Here is a 23,910-nt window from a genome sequence, read left to right as displayed (position 1 = left end):
AAGTGTCTGCCTGCCTTCCAGTTGGCCGCAAAAAGGAACGGACGGCTCATTCACGGTGGCACCCTGACCCAAGGGGGACGTGACGAGGACGCCGATCGTCCATCGCCGGAGCAGAATGGGGCGGTCACCCTCGCCAAGTCTGGGAAGGCTAGTGAGGAGATTTTGTTGGACCCTTCAAATCTGAGCCCAAGGTGGGTTGGAAAACTATTCAGTGGGTCTCTCATTTAAAGGGACAGGAACAATTAATATAGCAGGTTCTAATTGCTCTATTTTTTAAACATATATATATTTTTTTTTACTTCTAAAAATAAGGTCTTATATTTCAACAAAATACACAGGAGTTTGTTTCTCTTCCGCAGGATAGTCGACGGGACGGAAGACAATAAAAGGACAACAAGTTCACCCCGGCGCGGTTGCTGTGACAACGATCCCACCGGCGCCTGGACGTCCGCCGCAGGTCCTCCGGAAAAAATGCTTAGTCGCCACGGCCTGTTTTCTTATGATGAATGTGAAAAAATATCGCGAGTCGTTTCAAAATTTGCACGTCGGCAATTCCGGAGCCGATTTGCAACGTGGCCTGGTTTTTTGTGACAGATACGTGGCACGTCAGCACGGCGCAATTAGCGGCTAACGCGGAGGAGACCAGAGGGCAATTTGGCCGTCTCGACCAACAGGTCAGCCTATATTGCATTTTAATCTGTTGACCTCTGACCTTTGACCCAAAGGACAGGTTCATTTAGGATGTCCAAATTTAGGACTGCCAAATATAATGTGAGTACTTTTCTTACCGTGTCAGATAATTGATCAGTGGTGTAGAAAATGCGGGTCGGGGGCCTGATGTGGTCCGTGGCATCCTTTTGTGTGGCCTGCAAAAGTAAATTATGTAAATGATTTGTCTTGAAAACATTCTATTTAAATGTATTGTAGGTACTCATCCATGAAATTCAAGTATTTTCTCTTTTTGTTTTGGTATTACAGTATATATATTTTTTAAATGAATAACAGGAAAAGAATAGAAAATGCACTTTGAGAGGCGGCGAAGCAGAACGACCAGCGTATTGACGGCGTGTCAGATTGGACTGTCGCTCTGGCCATTTCTATTTTTATCCCCTCCCGAGTTGGGCTCGCACTTTTTGTCAGACGCTCCAATCGCAGCGAGAGTACGTGTTGACACGTCAAAATCCTGCGCATTTTCTGTCAACTTGGGAGACAATATCACTTAGCAGATTCTCTCAAGGGTGCTAGACTTGCCATCCCTGGAGACTAGAAGGGCTGGCAGCAAAACACCACCTCCCACCTGCTACCGCTGTGAGGGCCGGTGGTCTCTCTCTGGTTGCCCGTGTATGCATGATTGACCTGATGAATGGTCGCGAGCGCTTCAACTGGCAGTAGGCAGATGGCGCCTTGGCAAAGGCTCGTGGCCCTCTGTCGACTGGCGGGGGGGGCGCACGCACACACACACAAACACGTGTGGAAATGAGCTTTTTAAGAAGCGAGTGGTTAGCTAGCTATGTGGCTAAAAGAGGAGCTAATTGATTTGAAACAAGTTAAAATTGAAAGACAACAATGAGAAGCAATGTCAACAAATAACAGCATTTTTGCTTTCCACCCGACAGGTGCTGAACCTCGGTAGGGAGGTCGCCGACCTGGGCCAGGTGATGAAGAGGATGGCCTGGCTCATGGAGACCCTCGTGTCACCTGCCCCCCAAATAACCCCAGAGCACCGCCCGGAACCCCCCGCGGGCGACAACCTCCGACCGCCCGACACCAACCCACCTCCACATTACCCTTTTCCACCTTCCCTCTGGACAAAGCCCCCCCTGGACCTTCATCCAAGGCCCGCCTTCCTCCAAACGCAAGCCCCTCCCATCATCACAGCGTCTTCCTCGCCGGAGACATACAAGAACGAGGGTGGGCTCTCAAACTCTATCGGGTCAAGGAGACGTAGTCCACCCCCGCAGGACGGGAGTGACGCCAGTCCCCACGCGAACTGGGGGCAAGGACCCCTGGAGGACGCTAGAAAAGATTCCCGTCCCCACCAGAACCAAAACAAGACTTTGTAGAGGGCCTCTTTTTACTGGAAGACATTTTTTTGGTACTCAGATGCAAGTTTCTGCTACAAATTTAAATGCATGTCAACAAATTGTGTTCAGGTTAGGCGGAGTCAGTGAGGGGGCTTCGGCAAGCTGCTGTCACACTACACTATTTTTCCATCTTTCTCCCCTTTTGTCATTCTGTCCTCGTCCCTCTGCATGTACTTGTCGAGTAGTTCTGAGTGCATGTCTAAGAGCCATCTCGCCATTTATCCTTCTATTTAAACACTGGTTAATAAGTAAAGTTGACATTTACTGATGCATACCTTCGCTCATTTGGGAATTAGCCCAAAGCGGACCAACAATAAATGGGTTCACGGTCCGTTTTGAAAAGCAATTCCAGGGATACTACGAATTTACACGAGCAAAGAGCGCAGGCAATATTCCCATTTCAATGCACAATGTCGAAGGTTTTTATATTTATATGAATGTATTCAAAGAAATGATGTATTTTTTTACTTGGACCAATGCAAGACGTTAGGAGAACGATTCTGTATATGAACTAGTGGTAGTTTTAGAACTATGAAGCTACTCTATTGCACATGGAATGTACTGGAATCAGTCAGTTGGCAATTCCCTCGCAATTTTCACAGTTGTGATGCTAATAAATGACGGATATGACTGTTAAGTCGGGGTCTATTCTATTATAAAATGAACACTAACTTCATTGATTTACATGCTTAACTAGCGGCATCACCTCCATATTGTCAAATCCAAATGGATGAATTGTTTTCTCAGTTCCCGTGTGAGATTCCGCCTGCTGTGTTTACACTGCAGACAAAGAGGAGCGAGCACCTCAACACTTGTATTTGATAAATGACTCAGTCCGACTTTCTCCCAGGGGGTGCCGTGTCGGGACATTCGTTCATTGGCCCGCCTAGTAAAAGCCCTGAATATTCCGTTATTTTCTAGACCTAAAACAATGTTTATTTTAGCTTTTTTAATATATATTTTTATATTTTTCAAAAAAAATGATAGGTTTACTGCAAAGAGGGAGAAAATGGAGGTAGGCTGCTCCCTCTGGTGTTCATTAGGGTTCACATTTACAAAGCTAGGGTTGAATTTAAAGGCTTTTTAAAAAATCACCTTCATTAGATATAATGTTAATTACAGGGTCAATATCAAGGCCAACTCATTCAAAAAATCTATACAAGAAGAAAACATTTTTGTTGCAGCTTACATCATAATTGTATGGCTATTATTTATTTCTGCCAACTATATAATAAATTGACAAATCATTGTTCTCGACTATTATTAATTTTAGAATGAACCCTAATGAGGAACTGAATAGAAATAAATAGATTTAGCTGATGACCTCGTGAAGGAATCACAAGTTGTCCAAAATACAAAAACGAACGACGTAGACAGGCGGCCTCCCTTCTGCTTTTTTTTTTCTTTTTACAATATGGCGCAACAGACACGTCGTTGGGGTCAAAAATGCCATCACAAAAAGGGTCAACTCATAAATCATCCAAAAACACCATCTATCCAATTAGATGTTCATTTAACGGGTCACATCGGAGTGATTTTTTTATGATTTTTGATCCAATTTAGCCCATTTGGAAGCATCATTAACCTCGTCTTATCCTTTTGTTGTCATGGAGGGTCACTCGCTTGTAATCAGAGTGAAAAAGAGGAAGCGGGCGCACCTCGCTCCTCATGACTTTCCGAGCGCTAATGAGGGATGAGTTGCATCCCGTTAGCCAAGCGTCACATGTCGCCGTGTTGGTCACTAGGCAGATTTGATTACGGCACAAAAGCGCACAAACAGGCAAATTGCAGACGGGCTAACTTGCTTGTGAGTGAGAGGAGCGCCTCAGATTACATCCACTCTTAAAACAGGACTACTTTTTTTTGGGGCTCTTTATAATATTTTGGAGGATGGGAGTCTTAAAATGTTTTTGCCTGGTGGCTTGTATCGGTTTAGTTTCTCTAGCGGATGCTCGGAAAAGTAAGATTTTTTTGTCATTTTTTTCTCAGATTTTGTTAGATTAAAAACAGTGTTTAATCTTATATAGTAAAGATGTTTTTGGGATATTTTACTTACTTTGTCAATGTCTTGCAATGTGTCGCATGAGTTTCATTAGTTGTGTTGCCATGGAGACAATTTACAGCATTCCTTCACCCTGAAAAAAATGTAAAGAGTGACAAAACTGATATTCCAACCAGAAATATAGTTAAAATATAATCCTGCCTTAAAAAATATGGATATATAACAATTTTGTGTAAAGCTAAAATTCAATGCTGCACTTGCCTTAAAGTCCAAGCATCCCTTTTGAATTTTTCCAGCATATGCCGACATGTTTGCCCACCAGCACAAGGCAGTGGGAAAGCTGCCTTACCCTATCCCACCATTCCCAAGCTGGAGTCCCGACACCAACCCGTGGGACGACTACATCTACCCGCCAATCAAACCCAAACCAATGGAGCTCATGCGCAGACGTGGTGAGTTCTCATGCTTTAAAAAAGTCCAAATTTCCCTATTCAAATTAAACTTTTCATACAAATTTGATTGGCATTTTACTTTATAGACAACACAACATGGCTTCCAAAAAATAAATCTGGGTATCATTAGATTAACGTTGAACTGCGTTACAGGAGCCAAGCCCATAGTTCGTCTCAGCAGCGACGGCCCGGCTCTCAACGGTTCCAAAATTTCCTTCACGGCTCAACTGGAGTACCCTCCGTGCCAGAAAGAGGACGACAGAGGAGAACTGGTGTGGGACAACCGCTGCAAAGGCGGTACGAAACCGGGGGACTGCCAGCTTGAGCACGTCGGCTGTGAAAATCATAAGATACGACTTGTTTTGTCTGCTTACAGCCAATGGACAGGCACTCACGGGCTCCGTATTTAACCGGACGTCATGGATTGACGATTACGGCTACGGTAAATGCACGGATCCCACTAAATGCAACGTGTTTCCCGACGGGAAGCCGTTTCTACAAAGCAGCGACTGGCGCCGCAAGAATTACGTCTACGTGTGGCACATGATGGGTGAGATGCCTTGGTGCGCTTTCAAAATTTTTCCCAAATGTCGACTAACATTTTTACTCCTCCCCAAATCAGGACAATACTTCCAGACATGTGACAGTTCCTCCTCCAGGCTGACCCTCAACACCTCTAACATTCCTCTGGGAGCAGAGGTCATGGAAGTCATGGTATACCGCAAAAGCGAGCGCAGAAAGTACGCGCCCTTGAGTACTGACAACACCGTTTTCTACGTGACAGGTATTTCTAACACATTTATATTCATTTGAGATAGACTGTAAAAAGAGTGTACTTACCAATGTCCAGATATGATCCCCATGGCGGTGGACATCACCCAGAGGGCGGTGGTCAACAAGTCAGGCAATGTCTTCTTCCGCGGCCAGGACGTGGTCTTTCAAGTCCACTTACACGACCCCAGCGGTTACCTGAAGACAGCGTCCAACATCGATTACATGTGGGACTTCCGCGACGGCAACCAGTTGGTGACCCACCGCGACGTGACTACGCACGCTTACGGCAAGACGGGCAACGTGAGCGTCAAGCTAGTAGTGGAGGCCGCCTTTCCTACCGAGTGTCCGGCTCCCACCGCCACGTACGCCACGACCACAGACGAGTACACGACCACAGCCGAGTCCACGGCGACGTCCTCTCCTGGTAAAAAAAATTAAATGTCAAAAACATTGACTCTTAAAATATTAACCACGAAAAATGTCTTTTTTCAGCCACGACGGCGAGCACCGAGAGCACGACTCTGTACACTACCACGTCGGGTTATTCTACCACGGAAGAGACGTCCAGTCCGACCCCGAGACCCTACGCTCAACTCCGAAGCAAGCGCGTGCTAAAGGGCGGCGGATGTTTCCGCTACGTGTATGGCATCTTCGTGGGTAACATTAGCATCATCGGTACGTATCCAAATATAATGATAATAAATCCACACTATTTAAAGCTGAGAACAAGAGTGGGCTAACTCCACATTGTTGTTTTTAGTGTCGAAATTAGACAGTCATTTTTTTTTACCTAAAAACAAGATTTAGGTCTGAATATGTTATACTTAATGGATTTTGGCATTTTCTGGTTCATCTGTGCAATAGTGGGCCAACATACAAAATAACCTCAATTTCTTTTACTTCTTAGAAACAACTAAATTTCTTAAAAGTGACTTTTCAACTTTGATAAAAGACTTTTTAAAATCTAATTACAAAGTCATATGAATTGAAAATCAACTTCAGCTGATGTTTGGACTTAAAAGTGACATGAGATTTTTTTTCCACCCAAATGCGAAAAACACCAATACCAAGAAAGAATCCTTGTTATAAAAATAACCCAAATACATTGTCCATTCTTGTTCTCAGCAGCTAATTCCAATAACAATCCAAAAAAAACCCCTTTTGTCCTTAAAATGATAAGACATGCCAAGCCAATGAAACACAGTTAAACAGGAATCCAATTGAAGCTAACCTGATTGTCCTATTAAACAGTTCTGCCTTGTACTCCAACCACGACATTCAAACACGTAATGACATTACAGACCGATAAGATAAGATGATTTTCCACAGAGCCCAAGCACCCACCAAAAAGCATCATCAACAGCCGCATCGTGGACGTTCTGGCGGCTCGGGTCACCAAAACCGACATCAGTTTCCTGATCAAATGCCTCGGCAGGTTCGTCTATTAAATTCCCAATAAATACATTTACAGCCCTTAAGAGCACAAATACCTTTTTCCCCAAGCATCCCCACATCGGTGTGCACTATCGTCTCGGACGCTTCGTGCACTTTGGTGCACAGCATCATGTGCAACGACGTTCCTCCGTCCTCCAAATGCGAAATTCACCTACTGAGGACTTTTCCATTGCCTGGTAAATACTGCGTCAACATCACATTGGAGGACTCCCACAGCTTGACCCTGACCAGCACCACTGTCACCATCAACAAATCCCAAGCGGCCACTGGTGGGTGAAAAAAAAAATGGAGGATAAATGTTAGAAACATGAATTGATGGTAGGAATTAATGCACAATTTGTTGTTTTTAGAAACCAAGGATTCTCATAGGAGTGAAGTGGTCCTTTCTACTAGTGTGGTGCTGCTGGCTTTCTTTGCATTGATTGCATGTGTTGTTTACAGGTGATTTTTAAACAAATTCGCACGTTTTTAAGTTACAATTCATAAATAGTTAGAGCGATTTTATTGTTTAGCAATTGCAATCGATATGAGTGTGGAGCGTCAGAAATAATATGCGACAAAAACGTCAATACTTTGCAAAAACAACGCAACTTTTGCAACAATTAGCAATCGGGGAACTAAAGACAAACGGCAGTAAGTTTATAACAAATTTATCTGGATATATAATGCATTTACTTACGGAGAATGACTTTACTGTGCAGATATACAAACAAAACGCAGCTTTGAATGATGTACGTTAATTGCAATGAACTGCATCCGGCTTTCGTTACCTGTGATGACCCTCACAATTAAAAGCGCTTATTCCTATTTATATAATTTACTTCTTGCATACGTTTAACCTTTTTTCCGTCTTTGCAGACGTTACAAGGTGTACCGACCTGTCCGCCGGTCTCCTTTGGAGAATGCAGGCCGTCGTGCTGGGGTTGCAGGTGCAGTTCTCCGCCTGAGAGGGGCACTGTTTCCCGCAAACGAGGAGAATCACTACCTTTTGACAGAGAGAAATCCCCTTTAGGTACCTCTACTATGGGTTTATTGCTAAATCCACTGCATGTCAAAGAAAATGACCAAAAGCAATTTAATATAAAAAATATCATTAATAGTCAAATAAGTTGTGTTTAGGTACTGGCTGTAGATAACTTGATTTTCTCTCCATCCACCTGAATGTATTTTTTCCTCATCTATCTTTTGGCTCATGTGATAGGAAGTCACGGAGTATTTAATCATTTTTGGAGAAAAGTAATATGTATAAACCGTTTCTAACTTAGGGTAAATTGATTCTAATAAAAGCTGTCAACTAACAAACGTTGTCCAAAAGTTATTGTTATAAGTGCAACAATCCAAAAGTGTCATTCAGAAAGTCAACATCAGTCAAAGATGACACCAAGTAAACAAAGTATTTTTTTTGTCCTTTATTCAGAGGCATTTGACAAGTGGAACTGTGTGAGGGGGAGGTGAAGGGGCACAAGCATGTTTTGCAGATGGGGGAGACGGGGAATTTCATGCTGTAGTTAGATCACTTTCCCAAATAAAAAGGAGGGGAAAAAACCCCAATCCCTGAAAATCAGTCCCATTAGAGAATGTTACACAGCCAAGAATTGCTAACAGAAGTAAATAGCTACCAAGAAAACAATAATAAATCAGCAATTGAGTAGCATTTGTGAAAGACAAAAAAAAGGGAAACAAGACATGACTTGTATCTATTTTGCAGTCTTACAAATTTGAGAAAAAAAGGCAGGCCCTTTGAAAAAAAAAGAAAACTGTATTATTTCATATCAACCAACTATTGAAAGCTAAATCAAAACAGGTGATTTGACCTTTTTTTCCACAAAAAAAACAAGCATAAAGTTCAAATACAATGAAACCACACCACCAAAAAAAAGAGAAAGCAGAAAAACATGGTGATGGTTGGAGTTCAATTAAGCCAAAAAAAGAGTACATATAAATACTGAAAATATTTTTTTTGATCACTTTTGATAAATTTTCTCAATTCTAAAGAGTACATGATTTTTATTTGACGTTTTCATTCATATGTAGGGGGAAAAAAAGAGCGATAGGAGAGGGGTTAAATTCTAACAAATAGAATGCCTCTACTTCAAATACTTGTCTAAAGAGGTAGATCAAAATAAACTGCCGAGAAAAAGGGGGCGTCGGGGCGTGGGGGGGTCATTTAAGTATCACTTGTGCCACTCAGTAAAGCGTGATGCTAGCATGGCGCGCTCGTGTGTTCTGGAAAGGGAGGGTGGGCTGAGGTATACGTGCGCGCTGGCGCTCAGTGGGGACGGACGGCGGGGTGGGACGGAGGCGGCGTGCTGGGGGGCACGCCGTCCGAGCCAAAACCCGCCTCGCCCCCTTTAGCTGAGGTAGACGGCGTTCTACTGTGGAAGCATGGATACACTCAACTTCTACCACAATCAACATATTTACATTCGGCATGAAGACACAAATGAAATCAATTCTTTTCTAGTCAGGTTTTTTTTTTTTTGAATTTCTTTCCGCTTTCTTTAACCCTCCAAAGTCAGTCGGTGTTACAAAAACGACAAGGTTACACTCGTAGGGTCATAGATTTTAAAAAAAAGATGATTTCGCTATAGCAACTAAAAAAAACGAGAAAAAAAAACGCATCCATCAGTGCGACTCCCTCACCATGCGGCGATTGACGATAAACGGAGACGCTAGCTCGCTAAAGATGGTTGGTCTAGGGCCTGGATGTTAAGAAAATAACAAAAAAAAGATGGAGGCGGCTTGGTAAATTGGGGGAGGGGATAAGGGTTGGGATGGGGGTTAAGGGGGGGCACTAGAAGCATTTAGAGTCCACCCTTTGCTCTAACAAACCCGGACCGCAGAAAGGGAATCGTATTGGATGGACCAATGAAAAGTAATCCCAAAAAACTAAATGGCATTGCTGTAAAAATCACATAGTACGGTTGGTTGGTTGGGTGGTTGGTTGGCATTGAGTCGTCGCGTTAGGTGTTTTTGACATTTTCTTCAAAATAAGAGATGGTTGGACCCTTGCAAGGGGAAAAAAAAAAAACTGAGGCGATTTTTCTCTCCGGATACTCGTGTGTCGTGTCGTCAGCCGCCAGCTGAGGCGTGCCAACTCCGGCTCTGGGGCTGTTATGTACAAATAGACGTTTATGTACAGGGTCATCTTTAGTCACTCACACACACATGTACAATGCCACCATAAAGCACTAGAGTTCAAGGCAAGGGTCAGTTGGCAGCCGACCGAAATTTTCCTTTTTTTTTTCTTAAAAAAATAAAAATGTTCAAAAAGACTATCAGCTTTATAAAGTATACAAAATACCACAAAAGCAAAATAAAAAAAAGAAAGGAACATTTTTTTTCTTATATAGTTATATATATAATCATTTTTTTTCTCTCTCTCTCTTCTGAGGTACTAGATCCTGAGGTAGTTAAGTAAAATGCATATTAAATTGGTTTTTCTGGGCAGCAGCATTTCAAGCACCATTTCCCCAAAGTGTCGGTCACGGGGCTGCCCTCACCTCTAAATATATTGATATAGATATACATATATGTGGCGTGTGTATGTTTGTGTCTGTCTATGTGTGTCTATATTTATCTATATATAGAGAATTCATCTATTTATTTAGGACTATCTATAAAATGCATCCGAATTTATAAAATGCCACTTTTCATCACAAGGGGGCAGGACACCCAGTTAATAATAAATCCACCTTCTTAGTGGGTCCTGGCCGCAAACAATCTTTCCCCTTTAAACGTGGCCCTTACCAATTAGAGCCAACTCTCTCCCCCCCAAATAAATCTCTGGCGGTCCCACCAGGACCGTGAGAGCAATGCCTTTTCTTTTTTTTTTCTTCCTTTCCACAGAAAAACTCAGGAGAAAGCTTCATCAACCAATTAAACACTGAAAAGTATCAACCAAATCTGAAGTCAACCAAAACATCTTTTTTTTTTGTCGGGTTTGAAGGATCACACCAAGAGAGGTGATGGGAAGGGGATCCTCGAATTCTTCTTTGTGTCGCAAAAGTTATTTAATATTAAAAATGGGGGAGGAGAGGGCGGGGGGTGAAAAAGATAGACACGCCCTTTTTGGGGGGAGGAGAGCGGTCGAGGGGTGCGTACGCATGAGGGCAAGGTGACGTCGATGGAAGCCCTCCCATACATTCCTACAGTGATGGAGAGGTGAGGTTAACGGAGATTGAGGAGGAGGAGTGGGAGGAGGAGGAGGTAAAACAAAATAGAGAGGGGGCCTATGTCTGGGGGGGTGGGAAGGGGTGTTCTTGGTCGCACTTGAATTTTTCAAGTGAGACACAGAAGGGTTTTTAGATGTTTTGGTAGGCTTCGAAAGAACCCAAAAACCCCTGAGATGAGCGTACGAAACACCTCGTCATCCGACCCCTGGACTCCGCCGCATCCGTCCGTCCGTCCGGCCAACCGTCGTGAGTCAGGCAGCTTCAGTCACCGTTTCCTCCGGGGCGCGCCCCAATTTTTACTTCCTGCGGGGCACGGGGGGTTGGGACCCCGGCGCCGGCTTAGGCTGTTGCTGTCTTCTCACCTGAGCCAGGATCTCCTGAATCTTCCTTTGGGCCAACTAAGGACCAAAATGAAAAAAATTGTTTTATAAGATCAGTGAGTACAAACACGATTTAAGAAATTTGAGTTGAAATACAAAAAACTAAAAAGTCCTATTTTTGATAAGGAAAAGTTTTTGGACCAACACTGTTTTTTCTTATAAGCAAAAACGATCTTTAATTTTTCCCTTTAAAAAAACAACGATCCAACATGAGTTGTAAGAAGGCCTACCTGGCATGCAAAAAAGTGTCCGCTGATCTTAACGATGACCTGCTCGTTCTCATCGGGAGTTTGGTCTCGTGGCACCACCACTTCAGCGCAAGTCAGGTTCTGTAACTCGTTTACCTACAAGCATGAAAAAGGGTATTAATGAAAACCACTCTTATAGGCCTGAAATAGAACCTTTAAATACACGTACCGTCTTGCCACCCTTTCCGATGACCCGCCCAGCGGCGAATGAGGGAACCTTGATGTGAGCCTCCAGCTTGACTTCCTCCTTAGGTCCGAAAAAGTTCTCCTCTTTCAGTTTGCCAAAGATGCGGCATTGGGCCTGTTACAGAAAAAATAAAATCACAATTAACCTCAGTGCTAGTCTTTCACATGTTCACCTTGGCGAAGGCACCATACCTTAAACTGAGCCTCTGGTGGTCCGACAATGATGACCATCCTCTGTTTGGGATCCATTCCTTCCGCGGGTGCGATCTGAAAAACAAAATAACTTTGAGCAAAAGCGCTCCACGATTTGAAGGCGGCCTTTGGACTGACTTTGATTGAAGCTCCGGCGAAATGCGACAGCTGCTTGATGTGTTGTCCCTGTTTTCCAATGATGGCTCCCACGGCGAGCGCGGGGATGAACAGGTGGACTGTCTCCGACTCTGGATGTCCCTGGTGGGCCAAAGGGGAACATATTCTTGCTAAATGAGCAGGGAAGATGTCGCTCCAAAGGACTGACACTTTGTTTTGGAGTTTAAGCAGACAATGATAGTGTTTAATGGCCACCGATGGCGATAGGCATCCAATCCGTTTGAGGAAAGCGGAACATTTGCCGTCCCTCTCGCTTCATAGGACGCCTTTCGCCATTGGTGGCTGCAAATGAGTTAAAAAGGTTTTTAAACGCAGTTAGTTCATGTGAAAAATGGATGAAGAAGCTGTTTTGCTGGTCATATCAAAGCAATAATTTAAGTCAAGTATGAGGGATATAAAACAGTGGAGTTAACCACCAAATCCATCTGTCATTCATTCACTTTTCAATTTCAAACCAAATACAGGAGCTCTTAGAATCTCTTTTTTGTGATGTCATTTCATGACATCACATGAGAAATGCTAACAGCTAACATTTCTGGCTAATTTCATTTTTGATTTGAAATTCAGGCTGGAACAAATGATAGCCAGATGTTAAGTAGGACCATTAAATGCCAAGATGAGAGAGCGCTCGATAAACAAAACAAAAAAACAAAATTAAATCTCAATTCCATTAGGAGAGAGCCATCAATGTCACATTCCATGTACGTCTAAAAGTGGAAGGCTTTGAATGTGGAAGTATACAGCGGATGCTCTCATGCAATATGGCGCCCATAGCACGCCACTCGCTCCAGTCAATCACCAACTCAAACAATATTGATTTTGGATTCAGACCAATACTCCAATCAATGCGGCGACTCGGAACCGCCCTCTCGGTTTGGAGGAGCTCTTATCTCTAAGCCGGAAGGCTACGTCGGCGGGGTTAAAGATCGCCAAGCGGGGGACCTTGTTAGACGCGAGCCGCCCTGCCAAGTCAACCCGCAGCGAGCAAGCCGTGCAAAGCTCATTGGGACGGGCGACTTACAGCGAGGGGCTGGCTGCCCGCCGACATCATAGAAGCCCAAAATGGACCCTCGCCCCCGTAAGGACTGCACTACAGGGAGAAAGACACGTGAAAGGGCCAATCTCTACGATCCCACGTTGACGGACGGAGGCGACGCGCGTTCGGGAGCCCCGTTTTGAGCGGCGGCGGTCACTTACTCCGAATCCCGAGCAGCCGGCTCCCGGCGGGGGGACGTGGGACATGGATGGGGCCATGCCGGGGGTGCCGCTAGGGAACAAACCTAGGGCGTTCAAGTTCAAGCCCGGGATCAGGTTGGACTGGAGCTGTGGTGAGAGACACGACATTCCGTCATTCGGACTTCACTCGGAGGAGATTTTGCGAATAATATCCGGAAGCACTCACGTTCATGGCAGCCATGTCGCTCTCGTACGACTCTCGGATTTTCTTCATGACCTCTTCTTCGGCTCTGGAGCAGGCCTCGATGGAGCCTTTGACTGTGATGGTGCGTTCTGGGTTGTAGATGGTCAAGTCCTGGAGACTGGAGAGAAGAAGTGATGTGAGATGACTAAAGATGGTGACCCTTACTCATATATAAACATGGGATGTTATCTATGACTAACAGGCGCCTACACAACCGGTTCAAAATGGCAGTCATGCAAATCTCTATGCATTAGACCCAATTCCACAATAGTGACAACCCAAAAAGTTGAACTCTTACGGCGAGATGGTGATTTTGGTCCCGGTGTCTTGCTCGATTTTCTTCAGGTTGCGTCCTTCCTTGCCAATCAATCTTCCCACAAAAGTATTGTGAACCAGAACTTTCAGTGGGATCTCCTCCGTGCTGCAAGACAAAGGCGGAAACGCTGGCTTCCAATTTCCGTTCTCCCGCGAGGCGGCAAACTCACAATTTTGTGTCGAGTGCTTCCTTCTGCATGATCTCCATTAGAGTCCTGCAGGCATTGGAGCAACCTTCGGCCGTGGAGTGAATGGTGATGGGCTTCTCCGCCGCGCCCGCATTCTCTTTCCGGTGGATGTCGATCCTGAAATGACTCATTTAAAGCAACGACTTGCCGACATGTTAAAAAAAAGTGACTGACTTTGAGTGGGTCTGTTTGGTGACGTTTCGGATGGTGGCGCCCTCCTTGCCGATGATGGCCCCGACGAACTGCGTGGGCACCAGCATGCGCAAGGGGATGTCCGACTGAACTTTGGGCCGGGCGCCCAGGCTGGGCGAGCCAGAGCGTGGCGGTCCGCGGGCGTTGAAGCCGCGCCGACCTCCCGTGGGCGGGCCTTCCGGCGCCGCGTTTTCGTCCGGGATGTAGGAGACCTTCAGAGCGCAGTTCTCCATCATGGAGCCGTTGAGCTTCTCGATAGCCCTGATGAATATTAAAAAAAAACATGTCATTGTTTGTCATCTGGCAAAAATAGTTTCTATTACCTAGTCCAAGAGTTTTTTTTTTTTTTGACAACAGGTTTTCTACAAACAAACAAATAATAAAAAGTGCACCAAAAACTTTAGCTAGTACTGTAAAGATCATGACTGATAGCAGGTTTTCCCACATTGCTAATCTCTGAATTAAATCACTAATACTGGTACTACAAATTTGGCATTTAAGACCTCTATAGAGTTTTTCAATTTTTAATTGAATTTCATTATGAACATACAGATTATACCATGTTTTTTTTAAATAAATCATTGTTTTTAATACTACTTCTTCAATACTGTGTTAATAAAAACGACTAAATGGACATTAAAATGAATACAAATCAAAGACATTTTATCCCATAATATTTAACTTAATTGTCCATATGCACAAAATGTCAAAAAATAAAAATATTTATTCTGATAATGAAGAAAGTCTGATCAACAACCATATACTACTTTAAAGCCCTGTCAGAGACTGAAAAACATGTATTTGGACTCAATTTCGATTTCCACCTATATTGACAAATAGAATCTACATCTACATTAACAATTCCCTAAAACAAATGTAGAACTCTTTGCCAAACAGGTGTAACTTACATACACTAGGGGGCACTCTGCAGCAAATTTAACCCCATTTGGCTCTACAATTCCTCCACTTCCACATTAAATTGCCTTTTAATTCAAAACAATGACCATTTCACCTCGGAAAAGACCTTACTTAAGTGACTGAGTGTGTGCTCATGTGAATAGTACTCACTGCCTGGCTTGGTCCTTGGCGGCGTATCGAACATTGACAACTGCAGTCTCGGTGTCAGTGTTGACTGAAGGAGTAGAGCACACAGATAATCAATTGTCGTCATTGACGCTTCTAGCAACTCAATTTCTATTTAGAAAAAATTTGGCATGCCAAAGTGTGAAGAGAGAAATGGAGCTCACCTTGTTCACAGCATTCTACGGCGCCGTACTGAGCCAGCACGCCATCCAAGACCTGCAGAAAATGGGGAAGAGTTGGGATTAGAAAGATAGATGTCCATTCAATTTAAAATGCCAGCCATTGATTACATATTTTCAACACAAAATTCCATTAGGAGTGAATTTCTACTTAAAATCGGGTTCAAGTTGAACCATTTGTTGGCTGAAATGCTTTAGGTATTGATGATCGAAGAATTTGGGCCTTTTCAAAGCCACCAAGGAAATAATTTAATATCAATGTACAAATTTTACATCCAATTTTACAAGGGGAATAGAAATACCATATTTTTTAGGGTATAAAAGGCACACACAAGTAGTGTGTCAACAGGCAGAAAATTCCAAATTCAAAAATTGTATTTAAGGTTTTGTAAAACAAACAAGACCAACTACTACTACAAAAAAACTCATGTTCTATTGGCTATTTTTTCTTTAGAAAAACCCACACAAGCTTTTGTGGTACATCTGTTGAGTAAATGAATTTAGCCGACAAACAGGCCATCTTAAAAGCCACTTGAATCATTAGCGAGCTTGGGAAACTGAAAATGGGGGTTTGGCTTTTTCTCCGAAAATCTCCCAGGCGGAGCGCCGCGTCGAGTCGGCCACCTGGAGAATTTGAATTTATCGATTTGGCCAACCGAGGGGGCGGATGAGGGGGTTGTGTAGGGGGTGCGTGGGGGGTGTCGAACCCGAGAGGCGCCGAGACCTTTGACCATGCTCGGTTGAACCCGAGGCCACGCCCCCCCGAAGAGCTCAACCCTACTTTCCAGCCAACAAGACGGCGGCCCCCCCCTCTTCCACGCAGACGCACACCCCTGAGGCGAGCCACCAACCGGGCGGACTCCCGCCTCCCCCGCCCGCCGCGTCGGGCCCCGCTCATTGGTCGCTCCTCCGACAAAACGCGGCGCCAGACGGCGGCTGGCCGGGCCGCCCGTCCTTCCACGGGGGCCCGGCCAATGGGAATCCGGGCCATTCAGGAAAAGGGTGGGGTGCATTCCAGCAGGAAGAAGGGGGTGTGTGTGGGGGAGGGTGGCCAGCTCATGCTACACATTCTGTGAATCAGAGCACATGGATGGAAAGGAAACGGCCCGGGGTCCCTGGTTCCGGGCCCACCCACCCGGCCAGCCAACCGCTAAAGCTAGCTAACGTGCCACTAGCGAGTAAGCGGACCAACTGTGCCCGAGTCGTTGTCTTAGATACCTGATAAGATACACCATGTTTGAGGCCTCTTCATCAAAAGATCCCAGATTAGCCTATTTCTATCTCCCCCCCACCAACCTACCCCCACGTCCCCCTCCTCCCGAGGGAGAGGGAGACCTCCTCGTCACCTTTGGAGAAGGCAACCAGCTCCCTGGGCTGAATGCTGGCAACACGTGTGGAGGAGCTACAGTTGAAGGCACATGTGGAAGCAATGCGAAGCCACCATGTTTGACTAAATAAATCAATCCATTAAAAAAAAATGAGGGTCAAATCCTCACATTGCCATTGTCGTATGAAACGGAATTATTCTTTCAGATAATCTGAGTACGTAAAAAGGGAACATTTTCAGACAAAAGAGGCAAAATACTAGCTAGTATATGCAATATTCTTTGGCTATGATTGATTGATAGAAGCTCTGATTTTTAGATTTAGCGTATCCGGGTATTTTGAGTCAAGTCGGCACGGAATATAAATCAAACTCTCAGCACGTTTGGGGAAAAACTACCAAAAAAACCTTTTGGAGAATCTAACATGGTTGCAGCACCAGTTAACACTGATGTGATGAATTTATTGGAGTTTTTATCCTTTGTAGAGCAGATTTGTTTTGCCTTTTGAAAACAATTATTAACTATATAAAAGACCTCTCATCCACATTACATTTCGAGTCATATAGACCACAATATTAATATTTAGTCATCCCTATATGAACCAAAGTATGACATACACCTATGTACTATAATGTTATTTAGATTAATCTTTTTTTCATGAAAATATACAATTCTACATAAATAAAATTGAACTAAATTGACTAAACTAGACATCAAATTTTGTAATTAGCCAATCCGTTCAATGACCCAAATAAGGTTTAAATGACTTTCCTAGAAAGCATGTTGAATGTCGCCTACTAATAACAGTATAGTAAATGTTTGGGTCATATTTAAAAATAATCTTCTCTTAGTGGTAAAGGAAGTAATGTAGCAAAACATATGTGGCCTTTAATTTTGCATGATTATATACATCACTTACCATGAAAGCAGTTAAGTAGTTTATATACGGAACGGTTATTGTTCTGAAAAACATTGTATCTTATAATAGATATTTTTTTAACCTCTTTTTAACCTCACTCATACACATACTTCTAACTTGCTTATGTGTGTACTCACATATACACACACAACCTCTGGCTGCGAATGTTTAGTTTCTTATATTTCCATTTTAACTAGCATTTTTAACTAGCATTTTTAAGAAAAATATTTTTAAATGTATTATTTTTGGCCTATTATACACACAGACTAGCACTACTATCTATATTTAAAGACACCAAAATATGTATTCACTAAGGAAATTGACGAATAATCCTCAACCAAAAAGTACAGCCATCTGCTTCAAGTCCCAAAGCCAATGCTTTTTTTCTTTTAAACAAATGTCTCTGTTGTGTCTTGAAATTAGTTGCGCATTTAAAGCCTCCTCCCCAAAATATGCACGTCACAACGTCAAATCATTTGTTCCAACCACACACTTGGCCTGGCCTGAGCGGCGGCCATGAATAAAAAAACAAAGCATGTGCTGCAATGACCCCCTCCTAAAAAAAAATGGAGGCAAATGAGAAAAACCTATGCACTCACCTCCCACCGCATGTCAGGCGGGATGTTCCTGATCTGCAACTTGCAGCTTCTGGGGAGAAAAGAGATGTTACGTTTGAGTATGGATATTTCATCTATGAAAAAAAATCAGCAGTGAATGATTACATTTAAGTCCCATTTATGACATTTAATCCATTTGAACTAGCATCAAATTGGCTACTCATTGCAATATTCGCCACCAGTCAAGAGCATGCCAATAATCCCAGCCAGGCCTCCCAGATTAAAAGGATTGGACGTCTTATCACTGTCATTGACTACAGAATGTGGACTAATTTAATTGGAAAAGTCAGAATGACAATAGGACTAAAATAAGAGATTTTTCAATTGGTGAAACCCACTTTTTGCCACTAGGATGCACATGATGGAACTTGTTCCTATATTTTTTAAAGATTACCAACTGTGTACTAAAAAGCGGAATAAATGATGTCCCCTTGAGTGACTCGTGCTTTTCCAGGATCACCCAACTGTTGTGTCGGAGGGGGGATAAAAGGGAGGGGGGGGGGGTCCAACGGGTTAGGGGAAAGAATGAAATCTGTGCACTTGTTCATCCAGCGAAGATGAGCGGAACAAACACTGCTGACGTGTTCTAAAGTCACGTTAGTCATTAAACGCATTGGGCGGCACAATCAAGAGAGCACGAGAAAAAGTAGCAATGCATGGAGGCTTTGGAGTGTTTGCCTGTTGGAGGAGGTTCTAAAGACGAAAAGGGGGGGGGGGCAATCAAAGTTCGCCGCCTGTTGACAAACCCAAAAGGGCCTGCAACGTACGTACGTGACGTGGTTTGGAGTACTTTAAAGAAAAAAAGATTTAAAATACATAGGAAGCAATTGACTGAAGGGACACGGGCCCAAGTCAGGTTCTAAAAATTGCCGAGAAAATTCACTGATAACCTCCGAGAGGAATTCGAGCCCTTTCCGGCCAAGTGTGTGCCATTCCTGGCTGATCTGTCCGTCCGTCTGTCCATCCGTCCCACCACAACCCCCCTTCCGCCTCCTCCTTCTACTACCCACACATTCTGTATGCTCTGCATTGCGGTGGGAAGACCGTGTGAAATGTGCAAATGCACCAGGGCCGACCTATAGCTCCACAGACAGAAGAAGTCAGGCCGGGTTAGGAGGGGTGGTGTGGGGTGGGGTGGGGTGGCTTGGCGTTAAGAGGGAGTGGAGTGGGGGTTGGGTTCGCTCGCTATACATTCCCCGGTCCCCATGCAGCCTTTGATTTGGGGATGGGTGATCGGGGTGTGGTGGTGTAGGGTGAAGGGGTGGGGGGGGACTAGTCCTGTTTCAGGCAAGGGTAACAAGGGCCCACTCTACTCGGTGGGTGGGGGTGGGGCCCTGTTACCATGGACACGAGCAAGTCCACTGACAGGAACATGTAGAGCTGGGCTAAAACTGGGAGGGAGGAGTGACTGGGGCTGGTTTGTCATGTGATGGCCGACACCAAGTTGGCTTCCTTAGCTACTTTTTCCAATAAAACTAATGCTAACCAATGGACGTCAAGGTTGACCAAAGCTTAAAAAGACGGGGCAAATTTGTGTTGTTTTCCAAAATATTAAAAAAGGGAAGTATATTTCCGTGTTAGTCAACAATTTTGAGTGACTACTCGAGGATCATCCGGATACGTAGCGGTTTGGAGTGACCGAGCCAACGCTCCATTAGCCAGGTTTTGCTTTCTTGTCTATTTTAGAGGGCCCATTTTAAATGTTGTGAATCACCCCCAAGAAATGAAATGCTTTCGGGGATGACTGGCTGGATACAGTGACTCAACTGAAAAGACTGTTGCACATTAAGGTCTTGGTCGCCCCCGAACTTCATTCACAAAATACGCAGAAAAACAAATACAAAGCCTACTTTTGACTTATGCCTATAGGAAGAGTGTTCAAGTGCAACAAGGGGCCACATTCATGCCCCCCTTGATTTTTTTTCTCTTGCAGGTGGGGCCCCACGATGACCTTGTGACCTAAAATTCTCAAACCAAAAACCATCTTCACAACGTCTTCTGTTCCTCATTTAAAACATAACACACACACATACACTTAAAAGTCAAAATTTGTGATTTTACCAGCAGGCTCTCACACACACATAAAACCCTTGAATAGCATTTTTTTCCTGTACATGTGGTTCAATGGGAATTATTTTATGCCCACCCCCAGAAACAAACATGACCATGAATGCTAACACGTATTAAAAATTATGCCATATCTGAAACCTGCTCATAGTATATAGGTGTACACTTTTTTTCATTAAAATGAAAGAACATCTACTAAAAAAGGCATACTTTTCATTCATTAGCCAATATAATTCATTAAAAAAAGCATGTCTCCAATACAATGCCATCTCTATTTTTTAAACAGTGTAGCTTATAACATTTATTTCTAGTTAACCCACAAGACTCCATAGTTAACCTTTGTAACATTTTCTCCCAATAAAAAAAGTATTTTCTTCTAACTAAAGTTTGCTACTACCAGACCACCAATTTCTCAAAACACACCCCAAACATACGAGTAGTGCATTTAAAAAGAGGTGTACACCCCATTTTCTTTATTAATCCTAAAGTGGGTACTTTTAAACATGCTGGAGTCTTTTCTGACTGTTCATACATAACACTTCCCTTTTCCTGAGGAGTCCAAAGGTTAAAGACATGGTGATTGGCCAAGCCCCCTCCTGCCATCCCTCCCCCCAGCTGATATTTGCAGAATGCAAAGAATGGCCCAGTCTGTGTGTGTTGCCTATACTATTCATTTTGGGCTCATTAAAACTTGTTTCATTTTACATTGCAAAGAATTTTGAAAAGGGGCGAAACTTAACACATTTGCAATATAAACACACACACACACACTCTTGACGTATATCCAATTGACAAGCCTTTTTTTTGTAAAGAATTGATTAATTTAGCAGACACGTAATCAATGCAACGAAATTCTAGGTTATAACATAAAAATAATGCCAACTAAAGACACAAAATGAATATTTCTAGCAATTTTAGGCGTGGGGGCGGATACACAACTTGATTTTTTTCTAGTACGTTCCCAATGTGATTCAGACATTTTAGCATAGCAATTCAAACAAGCACACAAATACACTAACTACACACTGACACAAATCCGTGACGAGAAATTGTGAGACGTTCAAATGGAAAAAATCAAAAAACTGAAGCAGTGGGTGCGCCATCTTTACAAAACACAAGGAGTCCATTAATATGCATTTTAAGGCAAATAACCCCAATGTGGTTAAAATGCAGTCACCGCACGAGTGGTGGCAACGTGTGCGCAGTTGCGCCAGAGGTTTTTTGCGTGACTTTAGGGCTTCTCATTCTGCTTTTAGCGTCCATCTCATGCAAGGAGGGGGGCGGAAAAAAGGAAGAGGGGCGGAAGCCAGTGGTGACGGAGCAGATCCTTCAAATGGACGACTCCATGAGGCCTGTGCTTTATGCATGAATGCCGTTATCTCGTCAAGTTCCCCCACTTTTCATACGGGCTATTGGGATCCCCTTTCTCATGTGTGACTGGGGTATTTTTAAACCATTTTTTCTTTAAAAGAAGCAAAAAAATGTGACGGTTGAGCCTATAAGGCAGCACGTCGAGAGAGAGAGGAGGGAGTTGCTACAACAAGACATACTATATACGCCCCTTTTCATTGACCCCCACAACATTTAGGGGGGAGGGGGCATATAAAACATACTTTAAAAATACCAACTTTCAGCTAAAGAAGCATGTTATAAGTTTAAAAAAAAGAAGCTTACCTTTGACGTTTTGGCACAGAGTGTTCCACATCGAGAAGTTTGCCATGGAGTTCAACTTTACCTATTTTTTTAAAACATACACATGAAATAGTTGTTTTTAGAAATCATTTCTGCATATTTATTTTCATATAAGAAATGCCTAAAATATACACAGGAAGACTATTAGCAGAATATCCACACATGGTTGTACAATGGCGAGTGGCAACGAAGAAAACGTTTTAATTCAAAACGAGTAGGATTAAATAACACGCCCTTTGCGGCGAAGGAAAACTCACATATTTAGAATATAAAACAAGGTTTCCTGAAGCCAAAAAAGGGATAAAAGAGAAATATGTGCTTCTCATAGTTGGCCTACATTTCAGCAACACAATTAAACCACCTGGTGTGTCAGCATGGGCAAAATGGCTACACGACACAACGAGTGACTTGTAGCCACACAAGAAGATTTACTGGACTTTTCCCAACCAAATTAGCATTTTACTACGATTTAGTCGCATCGAAAAGCAGCGACACTAGAAAAGCCACACTCACACACGACGACCTCTAACCCGAACCCGTGCACAGGGCCGCAGCCACGTTCGAATCCCGAAGCCAAACTCGTCGAGATTATTTCTTTTTTTAAATGAATGAATGGAATTCCACGCGTATAGCTGAGGTGCGTTTACGGTGAAGTGTACGCACGGTTAAACGGAGTGTCGGTTAAACCCCCACGCCCCCCCAAACACGCACTTTTCCGTCGTTCCAAAAACGTCTCACCTGAAAGAACATCGATGGCCTTCATTGCAGTCTTCTCGTCGGGGCAGTCCACGAAGGCATAGCCAGTTTTGACCAAAAATGGACCACTATGAGGAATGTTCCACGTCTCAAAGATAGTTTCGAAGTCCTCCTCGCTGGCTTCGGCGCTCACGTTGCCAATGTATAGCTTATTCATGTTCACAACTCACAACAACACGACCAAAAAAAAAGAGAACCACCGAACAGCTTCGATGGAGTAGCTCCAAAACAAACAAATTAAAAAAAAAGAAAAAAAGGATTCCCCGTTCGTAGACTACGGAGTGGACAGAGATTTTAAACTGGCAAGCCTCGTAGTGGCTTCGCGCTCCCTTCGCCCCTTTCTCGTTGCCTCTTTCACCGCGTAATAAATAAACGCTTAATTATTAATCTTTCAAACGACGACGGGCTGGCTAGGGAAGGGGAAAAAGGAGGAGAAAGTACTTTGCGTCTTCCCCCGAAGAGACGGACAATGTCACACAAACGCGAAGGCAGGCACCCGCCTCTGGGTCGACTGCAACCAAGAAGAAGAAGAAGAAGAAGCGACGAAGAAGAAGAAGAAGGGGAGGAAAAAAATCCACTCCTATTCTGTTTTTTTTTTTTTGAATGAGCCACGTGTTCAAACTACAAATCAGACGACACGTGAGGAAACCCAATTGCTCAATTAAGTGTTTGGGATTGGGGAAAATTGCTCGGGAATCTGGGGTGGGGACAGTTGAGGGGGTGTGGATGATTTTTTTCCTTTTTTTAAGGAGGGTAAGAAGAGAGGATTGGTATGAAAAGGAAAAGAACCTGAGCGGCGTTCGAGGGGGGAAATGCGGTTCCGTTAAAAAAAAATGCTGTGTTTTTTACTATAGTATCGCATTCGGATCTTTCTCTGCATTAAAAAAAGGAAAAAGATAGTGCTTCTTTCTCATTGGTCGCCGGATCTATAGTAAAACGTGCACGCGCACACGCACGAGCATGCGGCTAAGGACGAAAGGGGGGTGGGGCCATTCATAAATGATGTTGCATTACCATAAATGATGTTGCATT

The 23,910-nt window shown here is 43.6% G+C and overlaps 3 protein-coding genes across 5 annotated transcripts; 2 read left to right on the top strand and 1 right to left on the bottom strand.

Annotated features, from left to right (window-relative positions):
* Positions 1–3: 3 nt before the first annotated feature.
* On the top strand, positions 4–2,627 carry LOC144215207 (uncharacterized; the record flags this gene model as incomplete). Its single annotated transcript, XM_077744040.1, has 4 exons — positions 4–191; positions 360–457; positions 595–674; positions 1,617–2,627. Coding segments are annotated over 4 exons (813 nt in total), but the record flags the coding sequence as incomplete, so codon positions are not given.
* Positions 2,628–3,845: 1,218 nt separating this feature from the next.
* On the top strand, positions 3,846–8,063 carry gpnmb (glycoprotein (transmembrane) nmb). The gene is made up of 11 exons (XM_077743603.1): positions 3,846–4,044; positions 4,383–4,538; positions 4,692–4,835; positions 4,915–5,088; positions 5,161–5,322; positions 5,389–5,736; positions 5,805–5,987; positions 6,642–6,747; positions 6,816–7,036; positions 7,118–7,208; positions 7,626–8,063. The coding sequence occupies exons 1-11, from the start codon at positions 3,975–3,977 to the stop codon at positions 7,777–7,779; spliced, it is 1,809 nt and encodes a 602-aa protein (XP_077599729.1). The 5' UTR covers positions 3,846–3,974; the 3' UTR covers positions 7,780–8,063.
* Positions 8,064–8,161: 98 nt separating this feature from the next.
* igf2bp3 (insulin-like growth factor 2 mRNA binding protein 3) lies at positions 8,162–23,455 on the bottom strand. Of its 3 annotated transcripts, XM_077743862.1 has the most exons (16): positions 22,861–23,453; positions 22,105–22,165; positions 18,346–18,394; positions 15,488–15,539; positions 15,309–15,372; positions 14,223–14,501; positions 14,031–14,165; positions 13,844–13,966; positions 13,528–13,663; positions 13,323–13,448; positions 13,147–13,215; positions 12,087–12,206; positions 11,949–12,023; positions 11,740–11,871; positions 11,553–11,666; positions 8,162–11,340 (listed from the first exon to the last, which is right to left on the bottom strand). In XM_077743862.1, the coding sequence occupies exons 1-16, from the start codon at positions 23,033–23,035 to the stop codon at positions 11,239–11,241; spliced, it is 1,812 nt and encodes a 603-aa protein (XP_077599988.1). In that variant the 5' UTR covers positions 23,036–23,453; the 3' UTR covers positions 8,162–11,238. The 3 variants fall into 3 exon arrangements, with proteins under 3 accessions (XP_077599988.1, XP_077599987.1, XP_077599989.1); XM_077743861.1 differs by having other exon boundaries at positions 11,949–12,206; positions 22,861–23,455; XM_077743863.1 differs by lacking the exon at positions 13,147–13,215 and having other exon boundaries at positions 22,861–23,452.
* Between the last annotated feature and the right edge of the window lie 455 nt (positions 23,456–23,910).

Source organism: Stigmatopora nigra, chromosome 21 (assembly GCF_051989575.1).
Source record: "Stigmatopora nigra isolate UIUO_SnigA chromosome 21, RoL_Snig_1.1, whole genome shotgun sequence".
Taxonomy (NCBI): domain Eukaryota; kingdom Metazoa; phylum Chordata; class Actinopteri; order Syngnathiformes; family Syngnathidae; genus Stigmatopora; species Stigmatopora nigra.
The sequence above is the reverse complement of the archived record's forward strand: the minus strand, read 5'-3'. Positions and strand labels throughout refer to the sequence as shown.

Bases quoted from the DNA above. Each gene is read 5' to 3' on its own strand.
- gpnmb (XM_077743603.1), top strand. From the start codon at position 3,975: ATGGGAGTCTTAAAATGTTTTTGCCTGGTGGCTTGTATCGGTTTAGTT. The intron at 5,988-6,641 runs GTACGTATCCAA...GATTTTCCACAG, and splicing joins GGGTAACATTAGCATCATCG to AGCCCAAGCACCCACCAAAA. The intron at 7,037-7,117 runs GTGGGTGAAAAA...TGTTGTTTTTAG, and splicing joins CAAATCCCAAGCGGCCACTG to AAACCAAGGATTCTCATAGG.
- igf2bp3 (XM_077743861.1), bottom strand. From the start codon at position 23,035: ATGAATAAGCTATACATTGGCAACGTGAGCGCCGAAGCCAGCGAGGAG. The intron at 14,502-15,308 runs GTGAGTACTATT...AATATTCATCAG, and splicing joins GCCAAGGACCAAGCCAGGCA to GGCTATCGAGAAGCTCAACG. The intron at 11,667-11,739 runs GTACGTGTATTT...TCATGCTTGTAG, and splicing joins TCGGAAAGGGTGGCAAGACG to GTAAACGAGTTACAGAACCT.